The sequence below is a fragment of the Haliaeetus leucocephalus genome, unplaced genomic scaffold, assembly GCF_000737465.1.
Source record: "Haliaeetus leucocephalus isolate CR32 unplaced genomic scaffold, Haliaeetus_leucocephalus-4.0 Scaffold161, whole genome shotgun sequence".
In the NCBI taxonomy this organism is placed as follows: Eukaryota; Metazoa; Chordata; class Aves; order Accipitriformes; family Accipitridae; genus Haliaeetus; species Haliaeetus leucocephalus.
In genome coordinates this window covers 1,631,345-1,659,232 of record NW_010972597.1, presented here as the reverse complement: position 1 = coordinate 1,659,232, position 27,888 = coordinate 1,631,345, and the positions used below count along the sequence as shown (strand labels likewise).

Below are 27,888 nucleotides of genomic sequence, written 5' to 3'. Positions count from 1 at the left end.
GGTCGGTGTGAGCGGGGGGGGGGGGGGGGGGGGGGAAGAAGTATGAAATTACAGTGTGTCACTGTAAACAATGCCACAATCAGATATAATCAGAGAACTGGAGAAAAACTGAACAGAGTACCAGAAAAGTTAGAGATTAGATTGATCCCTAAGTCAAGGAAAAATCTAGGAGACAAGAACAAAATCAATCCACACTGCACAGAACAAATAAATAGTTTGCCACAGTCCACAATAAAGTCCACAAGATCTTATCTGGAGTGGATAATATGCACTCATACTAGTATTTATTTTTGTACAATAGAATAGGTTAGAAGGTGAAGGAAGAATGTAAAGTTGGAAGTAAACCAAAAAAATCCACCCAATCCAGACAGTAGAACAGAATACAATTAATTTTTATATAACATGCTCATTGCTAAGTGTTGTAAATCACCTTGCAGTAAGAGAGTCAATCACAATCTAAGGGAACAATGAAGTTTTACAGCAGGATAAGTAGAGAGGAAATGGCTTAGAGAGGAGGAGAGAGAACAAGTATTGGGAAAAGAAAATCCAACAATGTCAAACATGATAGGGTCAGTTTGGAGGAATAAGGGAATTAGTGTGTGAGCTAAAAAAGTAGCAGGCTTGAATGCATCTTTGTGTGGAGATTTAAAGTTTTTTTCCTCCACAATAACAAACATTCAACCAGATGGAAATAATCCAATGGTATCGAAGTATCAATAGAAACAATTCTATCAGAGAGGAACACTGCTTTCTAGCTCCCCTCCCCTTCTACACTGGCTGACCAGTATCTTAAACAGTTATTTCAGTGAGCACACAGAGATTTATTCTTAAAGGTCAGACCAGATCATTACAACCACCTAGAACCTGAACTCATGTGTAACACCAAGGAACAAGTAGTGTTGTACTCTCCAAGGTTCACATCCACAGACACCACGCCAGCTGTGCTAAGAAAGCAAGCGCCTCTTGAATTCATTCCAGCGCTTGCCCCAGAATCCTTACCCAAACCCATACTCTCACATACACCTATACTCCAGAAGACTGATGCTAACTCCTCTGTAACAATTTCTTAAATAAAACATTGAGTCTCACATGCTAGGTGGTTACATATTCAAATCTACACTGCCTTATTTGTTTAGCCCTTACACCTACTGACACTGAAATCCACAATCCCATCTTTTCACCCCAAATATCAGCTTTTCCTAAGCCCTTTCTTTTCTAGCCACATGAATATAGGCTGTAAATCCTCTTCATATCAAGGGACTCGCTCTCCTCATCTGTATTCACTGCTGCCTTCACCTGAAGAGAGGGCTGCCGCACATCAGCTATCGATTTCTGTAGGCAGTTTTCTGTCATCAGCAATAAGTGATTGCTTATTAGATGGACAGGGGAAAACTTGAGCATGTGGGCAGTGCTATTTATCATAGAAACTAAGAGCTTTGCAATGAGAGATGAGGCTGGAGAGGAGGAGGAGGAGGAATTCTGCCAGGGTTGAAGGATGACTGTGCCCAGGTGAAGCCCAGGGTTCTGGAAGGGCAGGTGAAATCAATTCTTTGCAATGGCTGGATTCCCAAAGAAATTGTCTTTAAGCTCGATCTTTAACCTGAGAGTGAACTTGGCCTTCATGATTAGTGGGGAGCAACAAAGATAAAGAAGCTGTTGGATTAAGTATCTCTTACCTTTTTTGGATTAGGTCAGTGGTACCACAGAGCGCACTAGAGCTCAGAAAATGACTCTTGCAGAGGAAACGCAGAGCAGTATTGATTCCCTAGCATTGCTGCAGACACTTAAGGTCTGTAATGAAGTTTAATGAATGTAATGAAGCAGAGAACAGTGCCTTTCCTCTAGAGAGCTGAGCAGCCCCACACCTTCCAGATCCATGCAAAACTACAGTACAAGCCATTTTCTTTCTCCCATCCATGAATAGTTTCCAACTGGCAGAAAACACCAGGGTGTCTACAGGTGTTCACTGGTTAATTAAGCAATTGGAAGGCATCATACTCCTACATAAACACCTTAAAGAGTCATTTGAGTATTTGTCACCTGTATAGATTTCCTGTCCTGGAAGTTAGATCAACGTCCCAGGAACAGCTGCCTTACAGAACGGTGTCACAGAAAACTCTTACAGAATGCAGTCGTAATCACATTCTTGTAGCCTACAATACTTTTGATCCTAACAGCATCCAGATCAGTAGCAATATTTAATAGCATGGCTTTAACAAAATGAAGTGAAGGAAGGGAAATAGAAACACCACCCCAAACAGTTAAATAAATTATGTTTGGGATATCAGGGGAAACATCCTTAGTAAGATGCTTCACATCCCCCTAGGCTGCCTCTCCTCTGCTTTCTTATACACTACCCTATCAAGGAGAATAAATTGGTTCTGATTACTTGTTAAAAATAGAAGACATCAATAAAAGTCACTTCCAACTTCTTTAACCACTTCATACTGCAGAAATGTGCTGTTATAGGAAGAAGGTTTGAGCACGGAAGTCCATTTCCATCTCTTAGTCATCTGCCCTCTCACAGACAAACACTGAAAACACAGGTGGTGTACTCCTGCAAGATGCCATTTTAAATAGGCCTCATGGTTTTCCTCGCATTGTGCATGAAAGCCTTCACAACTAATTCAGAGCAGAGCATCACTGCTTTCAAGACCACTACGGCTGTGCATATTGCTAGGGATTTGGCTCCTCACACTCTTTGTCCACATCTGAGGATTTTTTGCCTACTTCTACAATAACAGGGATTTTTTCCTTGCTGATTCCTCACCATAAAAAAAGGAACAGATTTCTTTGAAGTTAAAAGTATTACTTAACTCTGTAATCACTATAGGATAATAAGCATCTTTCAAGAGTAGAAAGGGGTTGCTTATCTGAAAATAATTATGCACCTAAAGATACATGCAGACATAAAGATACCTACTTTATATTTTGGTTCCTCAACACCTTTAAAAACCTGGCTTTCTTTCCTTTGGGCATCCAGCAGAAAATTGGCCTCAATCTCGTTTTTTTTTTTATCTCTTTTGCAGCAGCAATCTGACATCCTGGTGCCCAGCAGTGGTATTAATCATTGAAACGCTCTTCTGTTCCCCCAGCTTCTCTTACCCTGAGAATCTGTTATGTAAAAAGAGTGGAGCTCAGAGAGCAGTTGACAAAACACAGTTCTTACAGCTGCATGAATGTCAGACTGAAATGCTGCTACAACCTTTTCCCCTTGCTGCCCCTCCTCCCCTCCCCCCCCCAAAAAAGTAAAAAAAAAAGAAAAAAGAGGATAATAAGTACAAGATTGCTGGGGAAAAGTATATTTGCCTGGCAGTTGCAGTACAATTCGTGAACACGATAATACAACCGGGACATTTTTACTGAAGCTTTGTAAGGGATGGGATTATGGAGTATGTCACCTAGCTTCCAAGCCACATCTACTTGCCGTTATGAGTTTCTTGAAGCTTTCTGTCCAAGGCTAAGTGTGTTCAGAGGCAGATTTTTCACTAAAAATGCATATTAAGTAAGTGGCTCAGGGCTTTAAGGTAACAAGACCAAGCAGTTTGAGTAAGGATTCTCTGGAAGAACTGCAATCTTAAACACAGCAAATATTTAATTTGATGGCACTTTACTGAAAGTGCCATCAGTCTTGAACTCAAGGGCGGGAAGGGGCGGGCAGAGAAGGGAAGCCTCTACTGCTGTCCTCTGTTTATCAGACCAGATTCTGATGCATTTTCACATAGATTAGTAAATCACACTAGAAACAACATCACAAAAATCAGTAAGGCTACCAACTGAACACAGCACTATTCAATGCAGATAAGAAAAATAATATCTATCCACAGAAATTCCGTCACTCAAAGCCTAACGCTGCTCGATTCAGAATACATAACCCAGTACCTTTGAACTAAGGTCTCAACCCACAATAAGATTTCCTTGGTTTAAATGGTTACTACTCGTCAATTCATCTGCTGTGACACTGCCTGTGTGCTTTCAGCACCAATAACTTCAAGAAATATGATTTTTTCATTATGACTGAAGCTAAGCAGAGTTACCTCAAATATATCATGGATTATAAGTGTATATGTAGACTATCATCAGCACTCAGCTGACATGGTAATTCAATCGTGCATCAAAGGCCTAAATTTTAACCAGAGACATACAAATACTGCTATGATATAAAGGCCGATGCATAGCACCAAACTAACGTTATTGTTGTTAATCCAAGATGCCACCTAGGTATAAGACAAATTCCAGGTATGGGGGGGCTTTGTCTTTTAATAGGACCACCACACAGTGACATGAAAATGTGGGTAATTCCACATAAAAGCATTATGATTAGCAATGCTGGTGGTGGACTGTACAATTTAAAGGATGCTTTTCAGTGAAGAGAATGATACAGATTGTCACCAGGTCCAACTCCCTGCTCAAAGCAGGACCAGCTTAGATGCAAAACTGGATGCAAAAGAAACACTGGCAGAAGAAAAGAGAAAACGAACGAGAAATTAGTGAAGGAGAAGAAGGGGGGGGGGAGAGTACAGAATAGCACTGGTTCGTTCTGAATTCTCATCATGATACTACATAGACTTCACAGACCACAACTGCTGCTAAAAAGATGCAGCGCATAGGCAGGGGAATAGATGGATGATGGTGAAACAGCCAGATAAATGTTAGGGCAGGAAAAAAAGAAGAAAAAAAAAGAAGAATTCAAAGAGGCAGAGAAAGAAGAGCTTTGAACTGGCCTTTATTTTATCCCATAGGTAAACTCTGAATGCAGGAGCATCTTTGGTAATAATTCCTACCTGCCAGCGAGTGCCTACACCTGTCTAGACTTACAGCCGACATCAGATAAACTCTCTTCTAAATGGTTGATAAGGGAAAGGAATCTCAGGAAGTCAACACCAAGGAACTCTAAATCACACTTTTCCACTGCCTTCTCCCACTTCTTTGCTTCTGCTTACCCTGAAAAGGAATGTACCTACATCTCTGGAATGAGTGTTCATCTGGCACCTCTTCCAAAAAGCAAAGGCAAGGTATTGCAGCGTCCAATACCCTACCAGCTCTGTTACACTTTCTCTGCAGAAGTAAAAGCAAATACTTCATTAATAGAAGCTTCCTAACAATTTTCTGAAGCAGGGAAAGTATCAGCTTACCTACATCTGAAATGGAGTCCTGCCTGCACCTATTCCATGAAACAAATCAACACAGCAACACAAAAGGAATGAAAAATTCTGTTATGTCATTGGAAGATACAAGGATACTGAAGTCGTCAAGCTGTACTGTATACTGAAATTCATCAAGGATCAAGATCCTTCTTTTACTAAAAGACTCTCACTTAAGAATCTTTGAACTCTTCTAAGCTGGTCTCATACTTTGGCCAAAGCCTTCACTTCTAATGACGTATTTGTTCCCCAGCTGCCAAACTGGACACTTTATAGTGTCTGTCTCATAAGGATGCCTCTGCTCATGATATGTGATGTTTCCCGACATCCTCCCCAGATACTCTAAACCAGATTTAGTTTGCTGGCTTGAGTAGCAGCAGAAATGGTGCTGCTATTAAGTGAGATTTGGTGAATGTTTCTGCTAACATTGTTTCCACGTAAAGCTCTTGGAGCAAGGTTGAGAAAAGTGAGCACAACTTTTCTCCGAATTCTGGTTAGCAAGATACAAAGCACTCAGCACTGTGGGTTACTCAGTACACTTCACTTTAAACAGAGGGTTTGCCATCTGTTCTGCCCTCTAATTACAAAATATAAAGCAAATATAACTCACTACTGAATCATAAAAAGTAAGTTATAGGAGATTTAAATTCACGGGAAAAGCTCTTTATTTAATGCACAAAGCATCTGCAAGGTTTTTCTTAACATCATACTTCAGGCAGTAATCTAGGGAAAATGAGAGTCCTTCTCCAGGATGCTGCCAAACATGTTTCTGGCAAACCTGGATGAGTCCCCAGGGAGGGGTGGCTTCAATTTAGGAAAATTACGTTGTGGGGAAACTTATATATCTATGCAGAAGTAGAAGTATTACTATACTAAAATGTAGTCATGATAGCCTAAGGACGTAACTGGGGCAAGAATGTAAGAAAAAATATCAACCTTTATTAGAGTGATTGATAAAGTCGGGGAAAAAATAAAAACAAACAAAGAAAAGAAAAAAACCCCACAGATTAGTTTTTGGCAATGCAATTTCTTCATTAGGGACTTATATTAAAAAAAAAAAGCTTGTTCATTTTTTCTCTATATCCAATTATAAGACTACAGTATTTCAGTTTGTTGAGTGACACAGAGTCTCACTGTAATGGGAACACAGATATAAGGAATAGCTGAAGACAACACCAGGGCTTCTTAGAAGATGGAATCACATTTGTGGAAGAGCAGCAAGAAAGAAGGAGTCTGGGGCTTCCCTTTTATTCAGCCTGTTGTGGCTGCAGGCAGCTCTGCCACCTCGGGTTGTCTGTCCTGCAAAATTTTGGGGACCCTTTGCAACACTCCTGTGCTCTGTGACACACAGTTTCATTACAGACTGGGATGTGATGTGGACTGGCAGCTGCCATAGGAAAGCAGCCCTTGTATCCCCCCATGCAAGCAGGCAGCAAACAGCACCATGGGAGCATCATGGACTGGCAGTACTTGCATGACCTGGAATTTCGCAGACATGCAGCATTTTGTTGATCAGGAGCTTGTTGCCTTACCAGATGAAGGTACCTAATTGCTATTTCCTGAATAGACACGTATCAGTGATATTTAATGAAGGTGGAGATGTGGGAAAGGAAAAGGCAAACATAAGGAACTGTCTTTGGATTTTGCAGAGTTGAACATAAACATAGCTTAAACGTATTTTAATACCCAGCATCTTTCACTATAACTGAGCACATTTAGTGAAACTACATCTGATGATAGCAGGGAAAGTCTGACAGTAAAAGCCTGCATGGACTAGCTCTCTTATACGTAAGGAACTACAATACATCAATCACGACCCCTGTTACAAAATCAGGAGTGCTGACCAAGCTAAAAAAAGCATGTGCTAATCAGACCCGCTGTGGACAATCTTCCCTGACCTCTCATGTGCATCCTGGATTTAGACTCCAGACACATGGGGTTTATGTCAAATCAGGCCTGATTAGTCTGAAGATGAGTAATATAGCAATTGATTATACCAACTGAAGGATGCTTCTGCCAGATAACTCAGGCACTAGTTCCTGTGTATATCAGCAAAACAGGCATTCATTAAGGGATTGATAAAACTCCTCCTAGCACAGGCGAGTGCTCACTTTTACAGGCCAAGTTGGTAAGATATTTGAATGGGTTTATGGGTAGACTGTCCTGTTTGCCAAAACTTTCCCTACTGCACAATGTTAAAGACAAGACAATTTCTAAAATTTTGAGCCAATAATCAAGAGATAACTGAAGACAAGGACAGAATACCCATGAGTGAACGCCAGTGTCCTGGTTTCAGCTGGGATAGAGTTAACTGTCTTCCTAGTAGCTGGTACAGTGCTATGTTTTGAGTTCAGTATGTGAAGAATGTTGATAACACTGATGTTTTCAGTTGTTGCTCAGTAGTGTTTAGACTAGAGTCAAGGATTTTTCAGCTTCTCATGCCCAGCCAGGGCACCTGACCCAAACTGGCCAACAGTGTATTCCATACCATGTGACGTCCCATCTAGTTTAGGAACTGGGAAGGGGGGGGCGGGGAATCGCCACTCGGGAACTGGCTGGGTGTTGGTCGGCAGGTGGTGAGCAATTGGCCTGCGCATCATTTGTACATTCCGATCCTTTTATTACTACTGTTGTCATTTTATTAGTGTTATCATTATTAGTTTCTTCTTTTCTGTTCTATTAAACCGTTCTTATCTCAACCCACAAGTTTTACTTCTTTTCCCGATTTTCTCCCCCATCCCACTGGATGGGGGCGGACTGAGTGAGCAGCTGCGTGGTCCTTAGTTGCTGGCTGGGGTTAAACCACGACAGCCAGGAAAAACAGACCAAAATGGAAGAAGTACATTTTGGATACTTTTGGGGTATTACAGGTGTTGAATTGAAAAAAAGAATTAAAAAAAAAGGGGGGGGGGGGGGAGGGAAAAAAGGCACAAGCCCAGAAATAGAAGCGATAAGGGCCTGTATACCAATATGAGAAGCTCAAGTGCTAAAACAGATGAGTCTGAATACCTGCCAGTAAAAGAGGGCTTTGACAAAAGAGGCACTTCCTGAGCATGGCAGAGTGACAAAAATCGATGGGATGCCATTCCAGAAGGACAAATTAGGTCATAACCACTGGGAAGGTTACTCCACTGAAAGATCCCTGTAACCTACCAAGATAGTATTGTATTGACTGAACAGAGGGAACTGTATCTTCAAAACTATAACGCTACAAAGTCTCCAAGCTATAGGAGTACTGTCTTCTAAAAAAACTACTATCTTAACCTCCAGAGCTGGTACAAATGGTCAACAAAATCCTCATCTTACTGGAACCTGTGGAGCTTCTCACACTGGTTTCAACAGAACTGAAACACCATTCTGGGCTTTATATACATGGTTTTAACATCCCCAGATAAGTCAACCATAAATTACCTGGAATAACTGCCCATTTTAGGTTTTCAGCACCTTTTCCTGAGGTGTCTGGCATGGGGTTTGGATTAGACAATGCTTGTCTGATCAAGTGCAGTAATGCTTGTGTGATGAAAAATGAATACCAAATAAATAAAAGGAAAAAGCCTGAGGATATAGCTGATGTGGTTTCAGAATGATCATAATAACAATAATAAAAATCAGTTGCAATAAAACCATCCAGAGGAAATGTTTAAATCAACTCATCCAGACAAAGAGAAGGGAGACATTGAGATGGGCGACCACTTCTGCAGAAGCAGCGTCAGTAGCAAACCTTCCTTAGGATTTTTTCCCTAAAGAAGATAAGGAGAGGCTGAAGTCAATATGGAAAATGCTGGGTAAAAGACACAGAATCAAGGAAATTCACAGAATCAAGGGATTCAAGCAGACTGCAGCAGCAGCACTTGTGCTGCTTAAAGACCCGTCAAGAGGAAATCGCCGTGCAGGCAAGAGCTGTGATAAGTACTGTTGATGAGAGGTTTGGAAATGATAAATAAGAACAGTGCTTTGTAAGACATACAAATGAAAGTTACACTTTCTGACTGTGAATGATACATGCAAATTCTCACACAGGTCCTCAGTGCTCTTGTCCTCCCTCACTGCCTCAACACATATGTCTGTACATGCATGAGATCTTCCTGCTACTCACAATTTCTTTGGGCAATGAGTGATGGCAAAAGGATCTCTCTCCAGCAGCCCTAGCTAGTGACATAATTTCTCAGTAATCAACAGATGCATCACATGTGCAACTAAAAGAGCAAGGTTTGGTATCACAGCTCTCTCCATGGCACTTCCACCCAGACACGATCTCACTAAAAGAAGCAGGAAGAATGCTCCACAAGAACTGGCATGTTTAACTCTTTGAAGACAAACCTTTCACAACCAAGTGACCTATAGCTGCTAAAAATTACACAAACCACATAGAAGGGGGGGATGGAAGCAGCCCCAGGCACATCACCAACCACTTTAACTTGCAGGAAAATAAAGCACCTTGCAGTCTATTAACATCAAATGCTGCCAAAAGATCAAAATTAAGCATTTGTTAGAGACTTGCACCAGATACGACAGTGCTGCTGCCTCTGTCCCTCTGTCATGCTATTTAACAGGCATGTGCTCCTCTGAAACAGTCAATTTGAAGTGGGGGAAGCAAGGGCAGAGATTTCTAAATTTATGCTACATTTTTACACTGTTTCTGTAAAGCTGCTTTCACATTTTATGAATTTGATCAAATAACTCATGAGTAAACATTTTTAATAGCTTATTCAGCTCTGCCTGATACCAGAATTAAACTCTCCCAGTTGTATGATCCTTCTGTCAGGCTTACAGGTAGTAGATTAGAAGGAACTGTTAAAAACTTAGGATCAAAGGTAATTAAAAAAGCCTGCCATATATAAACAATATCTAGATCACTGCACAAACCCTCTGGAGTGTCAAGGGCAGCTATAAAGTTCAAGCCAATAATACAACTTCCTGCTTAATTAATAACATTTTCAAAAGAACCAGACAGCAAGTTTAGGGCTTCCTAGAGGAGTGCACCTACCAATTACCGAGACAAACAACCAGGGCAGAGTGGAAGACTTAAGAGACAGCTCATTACTAACACTTCCTTGGTGACAGAATCCTCTTGGGGATACACAGGTCCTCTGGTTCAATGGCCCCAGGTTCTTCTTCTGAAGACTCAGGAAAGTACAGTCTATGCAAATGAAGTAAGAAAAAAGAAAACCAGAGAAAATCCCTGTCAACACTATCTACACAATTGCAACATTCATCCAAAGAATGAACCCACCAGTGTGTACCTGCATGGGTAACTCCAGAGACAGAATAAATTGCCAACAGAGGCAGAAGAGCAAGAAAGGGAAAGTCCCAAAGCAGGGACATGTGGAGGGGTATATGGAAACCTGCCAGCCCATCAGCACCCACAGAAGCAGTACAAAAGTGGTATTTCTCCATTGTAGGTCATTTTGTAAAATTTCAGATCTATTCTTCTCAGATTATAAAAGTTACCCAAATTATTCAAGACACAAGAAGCCCAAACCCTCTGCAGCTGTTTTTTAAGCAGAGCCTATTTTCTAGTTTTCCAAAAAAGAACCCCAGTATGAGGTGCAGCAGTAGCCACAGAGGTAGAAGCTGAAAATTAAATGCAATCTGCTCAAAGGTTGTGGTGGATTAACCCTGGCTCCTCTGCTACCAAAACCTTGCCACACAAACCCAATACAAAGGTTATCACAGTGCTACAAGAAAACTCAGTCTTGCTGTGCCATTCTTAGGGCTTCCCTCACTTGGAAAAAAGGACCTGATCAGACAACTAGAAGCAGAGCATCTAAGACTACTGAAATTACTTCAGCTTTCTGCCTTTCACGTAAATCCTGGATTATATGACACCACACGCGACATGGTAAACAATTCTGCTCAGTCTTGACATTTGCTAAGAGAATCACATGAGTCTGGAGGATGAGAGGTGAGGACCTGCTTTCTTGGATCCATGTCACAGATGCCTTGTTCAAGGGCAAAGCTCCTCTCCTCTTCTGCAGGCAGAAGTAGGGGGTAGAGATTGGGAGAAGTTGTAACTGACTGAAGAGTCTGAGGAGAGAGACTTGGAATAAAACTTCAAAGGACCTAAAAGATGCTATAATGGAAATTCAACAGGACATGGATATTTAAGTCATAGTAGTCCTTTTGAACACACCAGGCTCAAAACTGTCAGTATCAGAAAATCTCACCAGTACAGATGACTCAGTCATTCCCAATCATACAAATTATATAGTAATTAATGGCTAAGTAGTGGACACTTCTTGAAAAAGCTAAGAAACACACAGGCTCTTCAAACATCCTCTTTTTTCCTTCCTCCTACCATGTGTATATAACTATACACTCTAAATGTCACAGACCCAAAAGCACAACTCTTTCAGAATTCACTTCCAGCTGACAATGTATTTTCTCTTCTGGCGCACCTATTAGCCTAGAATGGCTGCTATTATATAACTGAGTTTGTAAGGGGATGTTTTTTTCCAAAAGATTAAGACTTCTGCTCTGCTGAATATTTTCACATTTTATATATAAGAAATTTTTTAAAATCATGTCTTCAATTTTAAGTAGAAAAGTAAATTAAGAAAATCCTACAAGTAAAGCCAGTCTAAAATATTACAGTATTTCATTTTTATTTAATTCCCCTTCAACTTTTTCAAAAACAACATCTGTATTAGACAACATAATTTTACACTTTCACACCTAATGACATGCAGTTAAGCTATCTGACACAAGCTAAATGCCTCTCCAGGTCCTGCAGCACAAGCAAATGCAGTGATGCTGGCTGTGCAGAGGCCTAGACTGAGCTCACCGTATTGATTTTAAAGCAACTATATAGAAACAAGGATTTTCTTTGATGATATTGCTCAAGTGGTTTTCTGAGAACAAAAGTATTTAATCCCATGTCTTGGGTATTGTTTTTAATTGGATAGTAGAGGGAAATTGTTTATTTCAAATCTTTTGAGACTTCCCCAGTAATGTTAGAGATAATCTGTTTTATCAAAAAGAGTTTCAAATATAGTTCCACAGTATGTAAATAGCCTGGTTTGTGAATTCCTTCCCTAAAAGGTAACCTGCCAAAAAAGTCTACTGAGACTTTCTATTCCATGATCTACAGATCTTAGTAAAGTAATTATTTTGTATTGGATCCCTCTTATATACACAGCATCTCTTGCAACTCTTATCTCTTATCTTGTACTATTTATTTCAAGGAAATTGATATGATTTTCTCTTAATATCCCTAAATATTCATAAAACTTGATGTATATTTCCCCCCCTAGACCAAAATACGCCTGTCCAATATATACACCTACTATTCTGGTGTAACATCATTATAACTTCCAAACCTGATACATCTTTAAGTCCCACAGCTGTCACTTGTTATTCCAAATTCTAAGTGAAATAGGATCTTGTTAGCCAAAATTGAACACCCACTCACAAAAACTCAGTTATCTCACTCTCTCATACACATGCACACACATACGCATGCAGCAATGAAACAGTTCAGATAAAACAAATGGTTCTACATTCCACACAAAACATGTCTGGGGTGAACACCCAACTATTGTTTCCTAGAGTTCATTTTTTTTAAGCACCTCCTTTTCCAGCTCAGGACAAAGTCAGAAGCAGCACTGAAATGTCACAACAAAGTTTTTGTAAGTCTTTTGGAAGGCTCTGGAGATCTCAGAACATGCATCTAAGGCTTTGATAACCTTGTAAAAGCTTCTTACTGTGCCTTTTATAAATCCCTGCTTTACTTTCTTGTTGTGGTTCAACCCCAGCCAGCAACTAAGCACCACACAGCCGCTCACTCGCTCCACCCCCCACCCAGTGGGATGGGGGAGAAAATCAGGAAAAGAAGTAAAACTTGTGGGTTGAGATAAGAACAGTTTAATAGAACAGAAAAGAAGAAACTAATAATGATAATGATAACACTAATAAAATGACAGGATTAATAATAAAAGGATTAGAATATACAAGTGATGCACAGTGCAATTGCTCACCACCCACTGACTGACGCCTAGTGAGGCCCTGAGTGGCGATCCCTCACCCCCACTCGCCAGTTTATATACTAGATGGAACGTCACACGGTATGGAATACCCCGTTGGCCAGTTTGGGTCAGCTGTCCTGGCTGTGTCCTGTGCCAACTTCTTGAGCCCTTCCAGCCTTCTTGCTGGCTGGGCATGAGAAGCTGAAAAATCCTTGACTTTAGACTAAACACTACTGAGCAACAACTGAAAACATCAGTGTGTTATCAACATTCTTCTCATACCTAACTCAAAAACATAGCCCTATACCAGCTACTAGGAAGACAATTAACTCTATTCCAGCTGAAACCAGGACACTTATGAATCCTTGTAATACCGCAGGGAGGCTCTGTTTCCTTCCTTTCTTACCATCGCCTGTGTGGAGGAATCAGTATCGACTGGCACAAGGATGTGGCACCAGCCTGAAAGCCACAGCACATATTCCACCTTCCACAGCAATGGCATGGGTTTCCACCTGGTCCCACTGCTTCCTTGGAGGCTGGGGCTGAGCCGAGGGTATTATAGGGGTCCCAGAGCCACTTTAGCAATGCTGGCATCCCTGCTGCCCTGTGACAACCCCTGCAGTAGAAACTATAAGGCACCTGTGCCTGTGGCTCAGAAGCTACAGGCTGGACAACCCAGTGCAGCACAGTGACAGGCTTTTAAGCACCATCTGAGCCCTCTGGCACTGCCTGCCCTATCTTCTGCAGCAGAAGCCACATCAACTTTGCAGCAGAGTCCATGGGTAGCTGAGGCTTAAACGTTTGCATCTAATTAACACTCCACAGCTATTGGGAAACCAACTGTGCCCCTGCAGCTACCCCACCTTAGAAACATTGTTTAGAAAGAATGGACAAAGCATTTGGCAATAGGGATGAAAGCCTAATTTGGGAACAGAACAAAGCAGGGTGTATCTGCAAGGACAAAATCAAAACCAAACTACAACTACTGTGTACAGCACTGGACCCGAGAGCAACCTGCCATGTCGTCAGAAAAAGGGTTAAATTGAACTGATGTTTGGGGAAAATGGACCTGTTTGGTAATTTTGGAAGATTTGACACCTCTGTTGAATGACTGAAACAATACATAATAGCTAATGATATCTGTGATGAGAAAAAGATGGCTGTTTTACTGAGCATAATGGGGACTGAAGCCTATAACTTGCTGTGCAACCTAACAGCACCTATTATACCAGCAGACAGCAAAGCATGTGCCAAGACTGTGTGAATCCTACAGAGTCCCCAGCTCACCAACACTGTGTGGCCACAGAGCATTTTCACTTTTACGGACATGATAAAAGGGGGGGGGGGGGGGGGAACCCCAAACCTCAACAAGTGGCTGGAGTAAAAGAAATTAACGGAGTATTGCCAGTTAGGACAAAATGGGATGATTCACAAAGAAGATTAACTCGCAAGCAGTAAGCAAAGGGAAGCACTACAAAACCAGGTATTGATGGGATCAAATGTGACTCTAAAGCATCAAGGTCTGGCTCAGATCTCACTAGCAGGATGAAGCGTTTGTGCAGCTGTTCGGCCACATGATGGAGGGCAAGTGCATATGCTACACCAAATGGTATACAGTACAACACCACTTACTGCTTTCAACTTTAATTTTCTTTCTTCTCCTTAATAACTTTTCATCCTACATACATGCCAGGGAGTTGTAATATCATCACTGAAATATGCCCACCCTCACATGCATGTTTCCTGAACAAAAGCATGCCAGGGAGAAAACGATGCAAGGGTATGCTTTTGGTGTCACAAACAATTTCAGAATACAAATGAACCCCGGGTCAAAGGTAAATCCCATACGGACTGTGAAAAATGGTGATGTTTACAGAATTTGTAAAAAACTCATTAAACTAAAAGGAAAACTATGTTCTTTTACATATAAATAGTGTGACATGAAAAAGTACAACCAGTTTGAAGAAGAACATGCCAGAGAACTTCAGATTTCTTAGTTGGTTGGTTCTGTTTGGAGTCCATGGAAAATAGGGTACAAGTGCCCAGTATAGGGGACAACAAAGTACCAGATAGATAGATAGATATTTCTCCAGCTAGTAGGGGTGAGATTTAAAATGAAGGGCCTTCTGCTGTTTTCAGAATTTCACATCAGAATTATCAAGTTACTAAAATGGATTAGGTTGCAAAAGGGAGCACTCCTAACACATGCACAGGGAAATCCACACCGCTATTACAGAGAAGGTGACACGTAACTGTAAGAAGCTTGTGCTAAAAATACTAAGCTGGGAATTGAATGGGTTGGGAGAGAGAAATTTCAACTGCAGTGACAAAGTATTAAGTATTTCCAAGTTCCAGCCACAAAATAACAACTCACTGTAACTTTTGGAGTTTTTTGGAGAGCAAGTGGAATCTTAGAGGAAGGTACCAGCAGCTAAGAAAGCAAAGGAAAACAAAACCTGTGCTTGAAGAAGGACCTATTCCTTAATTTTGAAAAGCCTATGGAGTATTTGTTGAGAAATGAAGGCAGTCAGAAATTCACTACTTTAAAAATGCCAGAATTTTGTCAGATGTTTTCTAGGCTAATGAAACATCCCTTTAGTGTCAGCAGTGTTACAAAATGGGACTGTCCAGTCTGTGTTTTTTCAGGATTACAATTTAACCAGTACTGTAAGTGGAGACATTCACTCTCCTTACGAACAGAATATTTTTTTCAGTGATTGTTAGTTGATTTTTTTCCAAGAATTATATACCTAAAACCTATTTACAAATGGAAATTGGAGTCTGAGAAGGGATACATGTTGTAACTGACACACAAGAGCATATTCAAAAAGACAGATTGATAAGAGTATGGTAAAAATATTTCAGGTCCTGAGTGAATTTACCCAAGGAATACAAATGGAAGTTGTCATAAATTACACATAGGATTTCAATTATGCTAATTTCAAATAAATAGATCCTAACTCACTATGCTGTTTCTTTGCCTCTGAGTTGAACCTGAATGCTCCCTGTGGCACTGGAGCAGTAATTTTACCTGCCAGATGATCCCCCTGAAAGGCCTGTTGTTTTGCTGCCATGTTAATGTGCCTTTGCAGAACACAGCAATGCTGACATGGAAAAGGGACACAAGAGTTTAGCCTGGAGTGTTAGACACTTCTCACTTTGGCCATCAGAAACATTGTGATCATATATAGCTCTAGTTTCAACTTTCTGTAGTAAGGAGCACCAGGAAGGCAACAGCCTGACTACAGAGGAGTAGTATCCTGTGACGCTGAGCTCTAACGCACCAAGCAAGATGCAAATAGAGATCCTTTATCACATCTGCCACTGGGAGAGAAGGGCAAGGGCACCAAAGCAGCACAAGATCCAATCAGCATGTTCTTCACAGTACAAAGTGAATCCCACCACTGGCAAAAGATATGGAACAAGAAAAAACTGAAAATGAGCTCTTGCTGGTTGTAATATATAGGGCTACAGTGAATGGATTCATGCACGCTCAAATTGTTCCTGGCTTTCTTTGCACTGAAAGACCAGCCAAAAAGCTGCACCAGACTGTTATTGCTACAACATTTGGGGCTTTCAAACATCAGAAAAGTACTAGTAAGATACAAAAGTGAAAAAGTCTCAAGGTTGGAGGTCATGGAGCGACCTATGAATAAACAACAAAACAATGTCTTCTTTTTCATGCCCAAAGATGCTTCAGTGTATCCTTTGGTAGTGGCAGCATGTGTATACAGGATTGATTAGACCATTTCTGGGTTCTTTATTTTAGTTTGCAAAGTCATTCTAAAACAACCAAGTATTCTGCATGGATATAACAAGTACAAAAGATGGCGGATGTGTTAAAAACTCTGGTCTTCAAGGATGGGAGCTCGTAACAGATTGCAAGTGGCAGTGGAGCTCGATTCACATCCAGACTTCCAGTTGTTTTGTGGCAGAAAATTGTATCAAATTTGTCACCTCGGCTCCTTCGCAGGCTGCCACAAATGGATTAGTGAAAAGATTTCTTCAGACATAAGTAAACAATTTGTGCTACAACCCTGGATAAACATCACTTACAAAACAAGAGTACAAGTGTTCAATTGGCCAATATGAAGGCAGTCCATTTACGAATGTTTATAAACTTGACAGCAGCAATGTGGTGGATAGGATAGAACTTAAGGTCAATTTGTAGAGGGACTTCAGAAAAAAGTAATGTAATAAAATGGCCATAAATAACCATATCTAAAAGTGTAGTTTTCACTGGGGGTGGGGGGGTGTTTAAAAAATTCTTATTGAAAGATAACCAAGATGGTTTTTGGAATGCTTAAGTGGTTCAGGACAAACTGGAGCTCTGTTTTATAAAAGACTTGTAAGTCCATCTCACCCAGTATATACCTTCATAATAGCCAGTGGCAAATACTGAGGGAATAAAGAACATCAGCAATGTCACAGAAATGTTCTATAGTAAGATGACCTAGAGGAAAATCCAGATGCTCAACAGAACCAAACACGCTCACGTATGGTGTTTCCCAAGGAGACTTGTACCCTTGCTGCTACGAGGTTGACTCCCAGGTTGTCACAGGAACTTCAACAAGACCAGAAATTGCAGGTACCACTACTGGGAGACCACAGCATAGGAGGTGAAGAACCCCTCAGAAGGTTTGATGCCCATGAGATTGCTTCCTATGGAGGAAGCCATCAGATGAGACTTTCCAAGCACAGCAGCACAGAGGTACCTGGTCTTGGTGCTTGTAGAGAAGTGAATTAACGTACTGAGAATCTAGTTCCTTCTCTGTGCTCTCTCTTCTAAATATTGTGTAGAAAGCATAGGCAAAACAACTGGCAATTAAAGAATGAAGGAGGAGATATAAAACAAGCTGGAGCCACTACCTAATTTTGCCATAGCAGCTGCTGGCTGCTCTCTTTCCCTAGAGATTAAGCTCTCACCCCTCCTTTCTATTCCTGAGGGAAGCACCTTGCTCACAGCAAAGATGGTAGTGCCTCCTCGTGCTGTTGCATAGTTTAAAGCCTACAACCACTGAGCAACAACAAAATCTCATTTCCTTCAGGCAACGTTTGCCTTTCCTCTTCCCAGCTCCATTCGGTCTCTTGGGGTTCAGTGTTGTCTGATGGCAGCACAGAGAGAGCATCACCACTCTTAAGCCTTGTGGGTTAAAAAAAAAAATAATTGTCAGCATGTTATTCCAGCAAAGCCCCTACTGGGGGAACAACTAATACTAGCAAAAGCACTTTTTGCCATTACAGCCTACACCAGTCCTCTGAACAAAACAAGCTTTCTTGGCACGAGCACAATTTTGCTGGTGTAACTGCAGTTTACGCAAAGGCTTTGTAATCCCACCGTAGGCCTGCCACAGTGTCATTTGTTAAGTCAATTAAGTTATTTGCTCCTAAGTGCTAAGCCTGTTTTAAATAAGAGACTTAAGTTGTTTAATTCCAAGTGTTGCACCCCGTGCTGGCTGATCATCATTTAAGTTGGTCACTGTGACAAAGAAAAGCCATGTAGGGAAAAAGAAAGTGAACTTCACACAGAAAAATAAAGGGCAAACTGACACCTGCATGAAGGGCAGGTGGTTGGTTGGGTTTCCTTTCCTCACAGCACTGTCTTCCTTGTTCTCCAAGTCTCAAACTAAATCCTGTTAGGCACAGGGGGAAGCCTGCTGTCTATCTGAATGGAGTGGGAGCAGACACTTGATAGTTTTACCAACAAAGCATCTAGTAATAACTACAAGCAGAAGCCAAGAAAGCTCACTCCGACTGTAAGTTATATCCAGAGGCCTCTACATTATCAAAGTCCCCATGGATAGAGCCAGGAATGATATACAGAAAAAAAAAGTTCCTCCCTGAACACCTCATGTAAAGAAATGTGTAAGCATGGGGTGCTGGAGGAGAAAAAGCATTAAATAAGAGCCAGCACAGCTTAATCGCTACGCACAATGAACATGCGTAACAAACAAAATCAGCACTAGTAAATCACTATCATTTCGCGGTCATCAGATGCGGTGTTTACAGGCATCACAGAGGATGACTTCTGAAAAAGGAGTTTACAAAATACAGCTGGAGGGGAAAGGGAAGCTTTAGTAACCAGGATTTTCCCATGAAGGATAGATTGGGGTGAAAACACAAAGATGCTTGTGAGAAGAGCAGATAATCAAGTATGGCATAACATGCAGAGCAGAAACAAGAGTAGACAAAGTATTAATATAATAAGCCAGTGTGGATCAAGCTGATCTAGATTTACAGCCACTCCTAAAGTGTACAGATCAGAGGGACTCCAAGAATAAGATGACACAGAGCAATAGGTGCTGCTGCACTATTTTGAAAGTACTTGAGAGCAAACAAAGGTATCGTGGCCAAGGAAAGAATAAAAAGGGCTATATCAGCAATCTGGAAAAGCAAGCAGAAAACAAACAAACAAACAAACAATCCCAACAAAACAAACACCCAAAAGTCTTGAAGGTCTTTGTACAAAAACTTACAAGACCAAGTCATTCTGGTCCTTTGTCCTTGTACATCAACCTTCTGTCTCATCCAAACTACTATTTCAAATGTTTGGCATCTTTAGAACAAGCCTCAGTTGAATCTTGTTAAATTATAAGGTTCTGCATGCATTCACACTTGAAGCAGGTTGGGAGGGTTTTTTGGAGGGTGTTAGTTTTTCTGTTGAAGACAGATTTAAGATGTGTTACAGTATGACAGTCTAATTACAGACTGCAATTTCAATTTCATTTACTTCTGTTGCATCCTGTGATGGTTTAACGTTTCCTGGAGAAACAATTACAGGACAGTACTAAGAAATACAATTTACTGTCTCCAATCTGCATGAGTATGCAGAAGTCATTCCATCCAACTCCACATTTCATTTTTGACCTAGCAGTGCTCACTTTACACTATAAATACCAGAGAGAAGTGTCTTTATATATTTTATATAGATACTGTACATTATTCATACAGTAACTTGTACAGATTTGCTACCTTAGCCAAAAGTTATGTTCTAAATAAATAAATCACATAGCAGTATTAATAGCTATCATGTTTGAAACAGTAGTGCCTGGAGACAAACTGAGACTGGGATTTTATTCTTCTAGATACTCTGTGGGTAGAGAGTTGCAAACAGCCGCCTGTCCAAAAGGCTCATACTCTAAAATAAAGGCTGAAAGGAGGTGAAAAGGATCTAATACACAGGCAGAATGAAGTGTGAGGTGACAGTGTATGTTGCAGCAGTTACTCTGACTTCGATTATAGCCTCTATGATGAGAAATCGCATGTAAGAAAGAAGCACTGGCTAGTCTTCAAAAATCTTCAAGACAAAATATGGAGGAGGAGGAATAATGACAGAAATTATCTCATTTGCCTTTTGTCTTCCTCTGTATAGTTCAAAGTATTGGCTGCAATAGATTTAGTATCTGTCATTGTCCAGAAGAGGGAATAATGTTTGCAGCCATTTCGCTCATTGCTTTTAAAAGGCCAATCTCTCCAAAACCGCAACGTGCCATATCCTGTGGGTTTATCCACTGGTGGGTTTCCTCAGTCTTTTGTACTACAAGTAAGTCTGAATTAGGTACAGTGGATATACTTGACAGGAAAACTTATAAGGCAAGGTGCTTAGTCCTTGCCAATACTCATGGCCAAAAAGCATATCAATAAGTTAGCAAACCCACCTAAAGCAATGAAGCTACTCTTTGTCATGAGTAACGGAGGCAGGAACTAGTCCACAGCGAGCAATTTGAAGATGGTATCTATTATATAGTCAACTTTAAGGCAATTTTTTTTCCTCATCTATTAAGAGCCTTCTGAGCCTGATTTCCTAAGGAAAAGAAGATTATGAAATTGAACTGTTTTGGCTGAGTATCCCACGAATAACTCGTGAGTCCATTTGTCACTGTTAGCCTGATTTGACAGATATGCACCCTTTCAAAGTCATTAACTTCCTAAAGGTTTTCAGAAGCTATGCATTTAGGTAGCAAATGTAGCCCTTAGCAATGTCAAGATAAGACTCCAGCATGATCCCCAACCCCTATTAGATATCAGAATCCATGCAGGAAAGAGACTGTATGAATGGCACCGCTATGAGGAAAAGCTCTAATTGGTGCCCATATAAATCAGACATCAGGTAATACAATCATCTCTCTCACACTTGGTATCAGCCCTCAATAGTTCCACTTCTCATGGAAATGCCATTTTTTGAAGTCTGTAATTCCCATATCAAATGACTCTCCTTTCTTTAAAAGCAATGCTCCTTAAAAATATATCCTCACAGAGTCAGAGTCAGAGATAAGATGTCAATCAGACTGAGCAGTTTCTGAAGGAGGGAAGTAACAAAGGAGAATTAGAGACTCAGAGGCAGTTAGAGAAAATGACATTCTGGGTAAACTTCCCATGGTTTAATTACACAGAAGCAAAGCCTGTATTGCTGTTTAATCAAATTTTTGTTTGTCGTAGATTATCCACCTGTTATACACGTGAAAATACACAGCCTGTCTTATTTCTAATCAAACTGTCTTCTCACAGCACCACCCAACTGGTAGACATGTGACTGCCTTCCCTGCAGAACAGCATGCAGCAGCTCCAACTGATAAGCTCAGCTCCATGGGATGCATGGCAGCCCTTGCCTATCAGAGGAGAACATGCACAAATAATGATGATGAGATGGTGGGCCTGCTTTTAAAATGGCTTACCGCTCTATTGGTAATTTTTTTTTTCCACCAACTTAAGACTGCAGCCAAGTATAACTACAAAATGATTGCTGTCCTCAGCCACTAACAATCTGTAGAGTTTCTGGGTGTTTTAGCCATCAATCTCATTCAGCTGACTGATGGAGGATGCAGATAAAGGACAAGGAATCCAATTCAACAAAATCAGCTTCTTCTCTCACAAAATTCCACAGCTTTGGGAATAAGCTCAGCTAACAGCTCCCCCCAAGCTAACAATGTCAGATGGTTTCCCAACGAGGTACACAGAAATGAAGAGACACCCCTCTGCCTCCACCCTCTGGCTGAATTTGGCCAGGATCACTCAAAGACCATCCAACACCCCATGCTGCATTTTCAGATGAAGCTGTTCCTTTTTCCAGCTGCCCTGCACAATCAGTCTTCCAGATATTATAAACATTTGGATAGTTCTTACAAGACATATCTGTGCTGCTGAAGCTGAAGTGCAAGGAAGGAAAATTATGCCAGTAATGAGGGATTTCTCACTTTCATTACTTCCCCCTCCTTTCCAATTACATCCAAGTAATAAAGATGGACTGCTGGCAGTATCACTAGTGCACCAGGCCAGCAGCACTCATTAGTGCAGAGCTTCCCAAACTGTGGTCCACGAACCATCAACAGCAGCAGAGCCAGAGCAAGAGACCCACAGCTGGTCCCTGGAATCAGATTAAATAGGTTCTTGGGTTGTTTTTTTTCCGACACAAATTCTAGTGCATCCAGTAGTGCTACCAGCCACTTCCTTGGCTCTGTGTTTCCATACATTTCAGATTTGCACTTTGTGTCTCAGAAGCCAAATACATCATTCTCAGGGCTGTATCAGTTGGGAATTTTATATGGACCAAATGGCAAAACAAAGTGCCTTGCCTCATCTCTTCAGGGAGGAAGGTGGAAAGCAGAGCTCCACCTGCTCATCCCAGCCATAGTGTGTCCAGCAGATGGCAACTCCCAAGTTTTCAGGCTACAAGAGAATATTTCCCTGGGTCTTTGGGAGCCCACCTGCTGGAATTAGTGCATACAACTTTAGTATGTTTTAACAATGGAAAGGAGACACATACACAGAAATTATTAATGTTAAGTTTGATAAATAATAAACTTTTTTGCCTCCTTTCTTTTTATTGCTGTCTCCTCTCTGTAACTAGTCTTCTAACAACAGCATTTTGCAAATTCTGTCCTCTACTGAATTTCTCTATTGGTTAAAGCATTACCTGAAGAGTCATATATAGGTATTCTGTTCTTTGGTGAGCAAATTGCTACCAATCTAGCTAGTTTTCTGTAGCACTTCAGGAAAGCAAGAGCCACTAGAAACCCAAGTACAGTTCTCTGCATTTCTTTTTTTTTTGAGTCTTGGAAGTTTGGGAGTTAGAAGTCAAAGAAAGTGGGAATGATGGCATAAGCCAAGGGGGGTTAAGGAGATGATATTGTTCTTTCTATAGCACTCTCTCAGCCCTTAGGATATATCTTACCTTTTTTTAAAAAAAAAAAAAAAAAAAAAAAAAAAAGAGAAGGCAAGCAGAGCCTTGTATTACAAGCACAGAAAGAAAATAGTTCATTTTACTGACTGTCATAAAGAAACTCTGGATGTTTGGAGGACAGAATGTGGAAAACAAGCATTCTTCCCTGGGTATTTCACAGTGAAATACAAATATTTCATTATGAAATAAAAATATTCTGCTTTGCGATCATCTGAGGTGATCTTTAGTCTCAAGGGTTCAGCAATTCAACAAAAGAAAATCGAAGTCCATAAAAATGAATGAAGTCACCAAGTATTATGTATCAGGTGACAAGAGTTATTTCGGGAGCTTACAAACCAGTAGAGTGATACAATGATGGCTCCTCTGCATCTGGCAATATTCCAGGAAATGGCCTCTGAATGGCAATTCCCATTGGAGTGGCAGCGTTGCTGCCTAATAATATTTTGCCCATGTTCCAGTACCTTAATACCCCAAAGTAGTTGCAAGTGCACCACAAGCAATTTGTGCAGGACTCTTCATGGAGAAAAGAGCTATTCTAGGACTATCAGAATTTTTTCTCTACATTAATAGCTGCTAGTCTGTTGTACCAATGGACTGATTCAGCACCAACACTGACAAGGCACCTCAGCCTCTGACAGCTGTGAAGGAGTTTTGTGTTCCCTTCAACCGCTGGAAAGGGGAGGAGAAATTTGCTCTGTTTTCACAGTTATATGACAGCTTTTAAAAATTTTACAGCATGAACACAGCACCTAGTCCAATAAAGTTTACCAGGAACATTTAAAATCAAGGTCTCTGAGATTTTGTTTCCTATAAATTCACCAGACTTATAAGAAAAGGGTCTTTTCCTCAGAAATGCAGCACTAATCCCACAAGAGTTGCAGAGGACTGAGGACTACTTTCCTGCCATGTGTGGGAAAGATAGCTGAAATTACTGGGAAATAGGCTGTAGGGATGCACTAAATGGACTGGAGTTAACGAATAGGAACAGGAAGAAGAAAATGAAAATATGATTTCTGAAGGAAATTAAAGCCTTTGCTCAAAACAATAAAAAGCAGGAACAACCTATAATAGGCATTTAATTCATTTAATGCAATGACTGCTCTCTATACATGGAAATAACTGCAGTTTTTATTTGGAGGTAAAAGCATGAAAAAAAAAAAAAGTCCTCTTCCTACTTACTATTGTCTATCACTAACCAACTACCTAGAGAAGGGTGGAGGGAAAAGGTGGAGACAGCAAAACTTCCGTGAGCATGTATGCAAAGAGAAATCCTGTCTTCTTGCAGAGATGCTTCTCCTTTAATTTCACAAAGTAAAACATGACAGATAACTGACAACAACTTGACAAACAGAACAGCATCATCATCAACCTGTAATCATTCCAAAATTTTTGATCACTAGAAATGGGAATTTTTTTCTGCTTTTACTAAAGATAGGTCAGCTTAAGCCAGTACTTTTAAAAATCATCTCTTTTTAGTTACTTTCTCCACTGTGAGAAGGTGACGAGCTGCATCTATTATAACTACATGCTGTGTAAACCTCATCTGGACATGATCATCATCAATCACTCCTGCTGTGCAGGTAGCATGTGAAAGGGAAACAAAACAGAAATCGTGCTGCAGTATTTGACACCACCCACTCCCCTGCTCGTATGCTTTAGTTCTTGAAGAGCGCAGTTGGCATATGCTTATTCTCTCTTTTTGGGACCCCTGTCTTTTTTCTCCCTCTAAGCATTTGAGAATAGCTTTAATGGTTTCAGGGGAAAGACAAAAACCTTTCCTTCTCTCTCAAAGGACGAAGGCTTTCCTACTGAAAAGCATGCCAAAGACATATTATTATGGGCCATCTTGCCTTTGTAAATACACATACATTACTTACAGCAGTACCTCTTCTTATCATATGCATATGCTTCAGTGGAAGATGAGTATTGTAAAAGGAATCAGAACGCATTGAGTATCCTTTGTGGCAGTGCCATGCATAGTCCTGAAAAGCTCTATTAATGCCAGCATCCTATTGCATTTCTCTAGCGCACACTTCAACCAGCTGCCAGTGCTATAATCTCAACCAGGGACAGTCAGTAGAGGCACAAGGCTTAAAAGAGCAAGAAAGATAGTGTTTGTCTTTTTCAGAAAGGTCTGGAGTAAACTGCAATAAATATTAGACAATATTTAGGAATGCAGAAGCAACCAGAGTCAGAGTTGAAAGACAGACTGCAGTCTTACCAAGACTCTTTCTACCAGCTTAACTAGGGCGTAAAGAGAGCACCCTCCTTGTGTTTCATAGCTCTGGTTAGTACCATGCCAATTCAGTGCACTTGCCCTAGTTTATCATATCATGACTCCTTGGTATGACTCAGGTCAGCAGAAGTTGCCTGCACTTTGTGTTTTCTGATGCACCAGCACTGCAGCATGCCTGTTTTTAAACAGCTGTACAGCAGCACACACTAGAGAACAGCTCCTTCCATCACACTCGCAACCCTCCATGTATCTCTGACAATTCATGAGAGCACAGACAATCAGTAATACAGACATGCTAACATCCAACTGCAAACACACACCCCCTCCTTAAGTGCCAGGACAGAAGTAGTATCACTTCACAATACCCCTTATTTCCCTCAGCATGTTAATAAATCACTCTGGAAGAACAAGGCATTTAAAGGCACCTTCTGAGGACCTCGCAACAGACCCTCACACATACAAATCTGGACGAGAGACTTTGAACTAGAAATCACTTCCTCCCCTCCCCAAGCAATCATGCTACTCCCTTTTTTACAAGACAAACAGCACTTGTAACCTGAACCCCCCCACTGAGCTTCTTTAGTCTCTGTCCACAGCCTGTGCTCCATTTCATGGCAGTGAAATGCCCAACCACCCTGCTGTTGAGAGCCACATCATTTATTAAAAAGATGATGCGGATACGCACACCCTTATGTCCCCATCACGGTGTCCTGCTGACACACACATGCCTTGTAGTGATTTGATAAGTTCTTGCCACAGAGTAGCAGCCCCAAAAGTGAGAAGGGCTCTGGTCTCCCTCCACCCTTCAGAGCCATATCTTCAGGGGCGAATGTCAATGCTAGGACCCATCACTGAGTGAGACAGAGAACGATCACCTGGAGATTCTCGATACAGGCTTTAATGTTGTGATGTACCAAGTGCGCCATCCATGATACAGCAACGGATGTAAGCATGTGCTTGACCTTAAAGCCATGGATGGCTTCAGTGATTTCACTAAGGCTGTGCAAGACTTTTGAGGCAAGCACATGCGAGAATGAAAGATCAGGGCAACAAAACAAGCATACAGCTCTCACTGGAACAAAATGACGAAGGCATTCATGCAACTGGCCTCTAACTCTTTTGCCTTGTATCACGGTGTTGGAACACAGCTGAAGGCCAGGAAATAAGAGGGTGAAGGAAACCCTTAGTAGGTTGTCCACACAAATTAATGAGACCACCAAAAGGGTCGCCTAGGCACCACTTTGTTCAACTTCCAAGTTTAAACTTCTAAGTTTAAAAGCAGCAAAAAGTTCACCCTCCATCTTACTAAGCAGACACAAACACAACCATCTTGCAGTTTCAAACATGTACTCACCCAGAACAGGAGGTTGAAGACAAACATTAGGTACTTGATACACTGCAGGCAGTTGTGAGCCATGCTGCACCTCTTCAGTTCTAGGAGAAAAATAAACGAGAGATCCAGGTAAAAGACAACGTACTTGTTTCCCTTGGGAGACGTGTACTTAGCCTTGGTGGCCTTAGGGCCTGGGTTGGTGTGGAATCCAAAAAAAGAGTTGCTGGCGGCCCCAAACTGGCCACCATACATGCTGCTGTAGCGACGAAAGGCGCCATTTGCGAAACTGTAATCCTTGCTGTCCAGGGAAGGGCTCCTGTGATAGGTCGACTCATCGGTGCTAGACCTGCGCATGGTGGCTTCAGCTTGTCCCGTCGCAACTGCTGCTCTGACAATCGCTGGTTGTCAATGGTGTGGGTGAAAGGTTTGTGATTTTCTTTCCTCCTCCTTGCTATAAATCCCCTACTGCTTTGCACCAGCTGTTCTTTTGTCTGCCATCCTGTCAAGGAAGTTACACGTGCTGTACGGCAGCAAAGTTGGTGAACTGAAGTCTGCTTAGCCAGGAGTTAGGGAGCAGCGTGCTTCCACATGAGAAAGACTTCTGCACAAGTAAACATTCCCTCCGGTGTCACGATCGTCCCTCCCGGCCCACCCCGCTACCAGAGAAGAAAAAAAGAGAGAGAGATATACTGTACCCAAAGCAACGAATTTTAAAAAAAGGAAGTGTGACCTCGCTTGGCTCGCAAATGCCATATAAAACCCCAGCTCCGCAGGCCACACGCAGACAAGAGAGTGCCGCTGCACACGACTCGTGGGCAAGGGCAGCGATTATCCAGAAGGCAAGCAGCTCCCGCGGCCCCCTCCTCTTCGGCCCATCGCTCTGCCCCGAGACGCTCGGCTCACTTTAAGGATCCCCGTATCCCCTTCGTGCGGAGGGAGCCTGTGGCAAGCCAGCCTCCGAGCTCCATTCACAGCGCGGCCGCCACTCCTCCGGGGCTCCGCGCCAATCGCGCTCCCCGCCCGCCCGCATC

The 27,888-nt window shown here is 41.5% G+C and overlaps 1 protein-coding gene across 1 annotated transcript in view; it reads right to left on the bottom strand.

Moving 5' to 3' along the window:
- TSPAN4 (tetraspanin 4) overlaps positions 1 to 27,211 on the bottom strand; it is a 209,906-nt gene extending 182,695 nt beyond the window's left edge. The window contains exon 1 of the mRNA XM_010562567.1: positions 26,879 to 27,211. Within this exon, the coding sequence (XP_010560869.1) occupies positions 26,879 to 27,211 (333 nt within the window). The remainder of the gene's footprint in view (positions 1 to 26,878) is intronic.
- Positions 27,212 to 27,888: the final 677 nt, after the last annotated feature.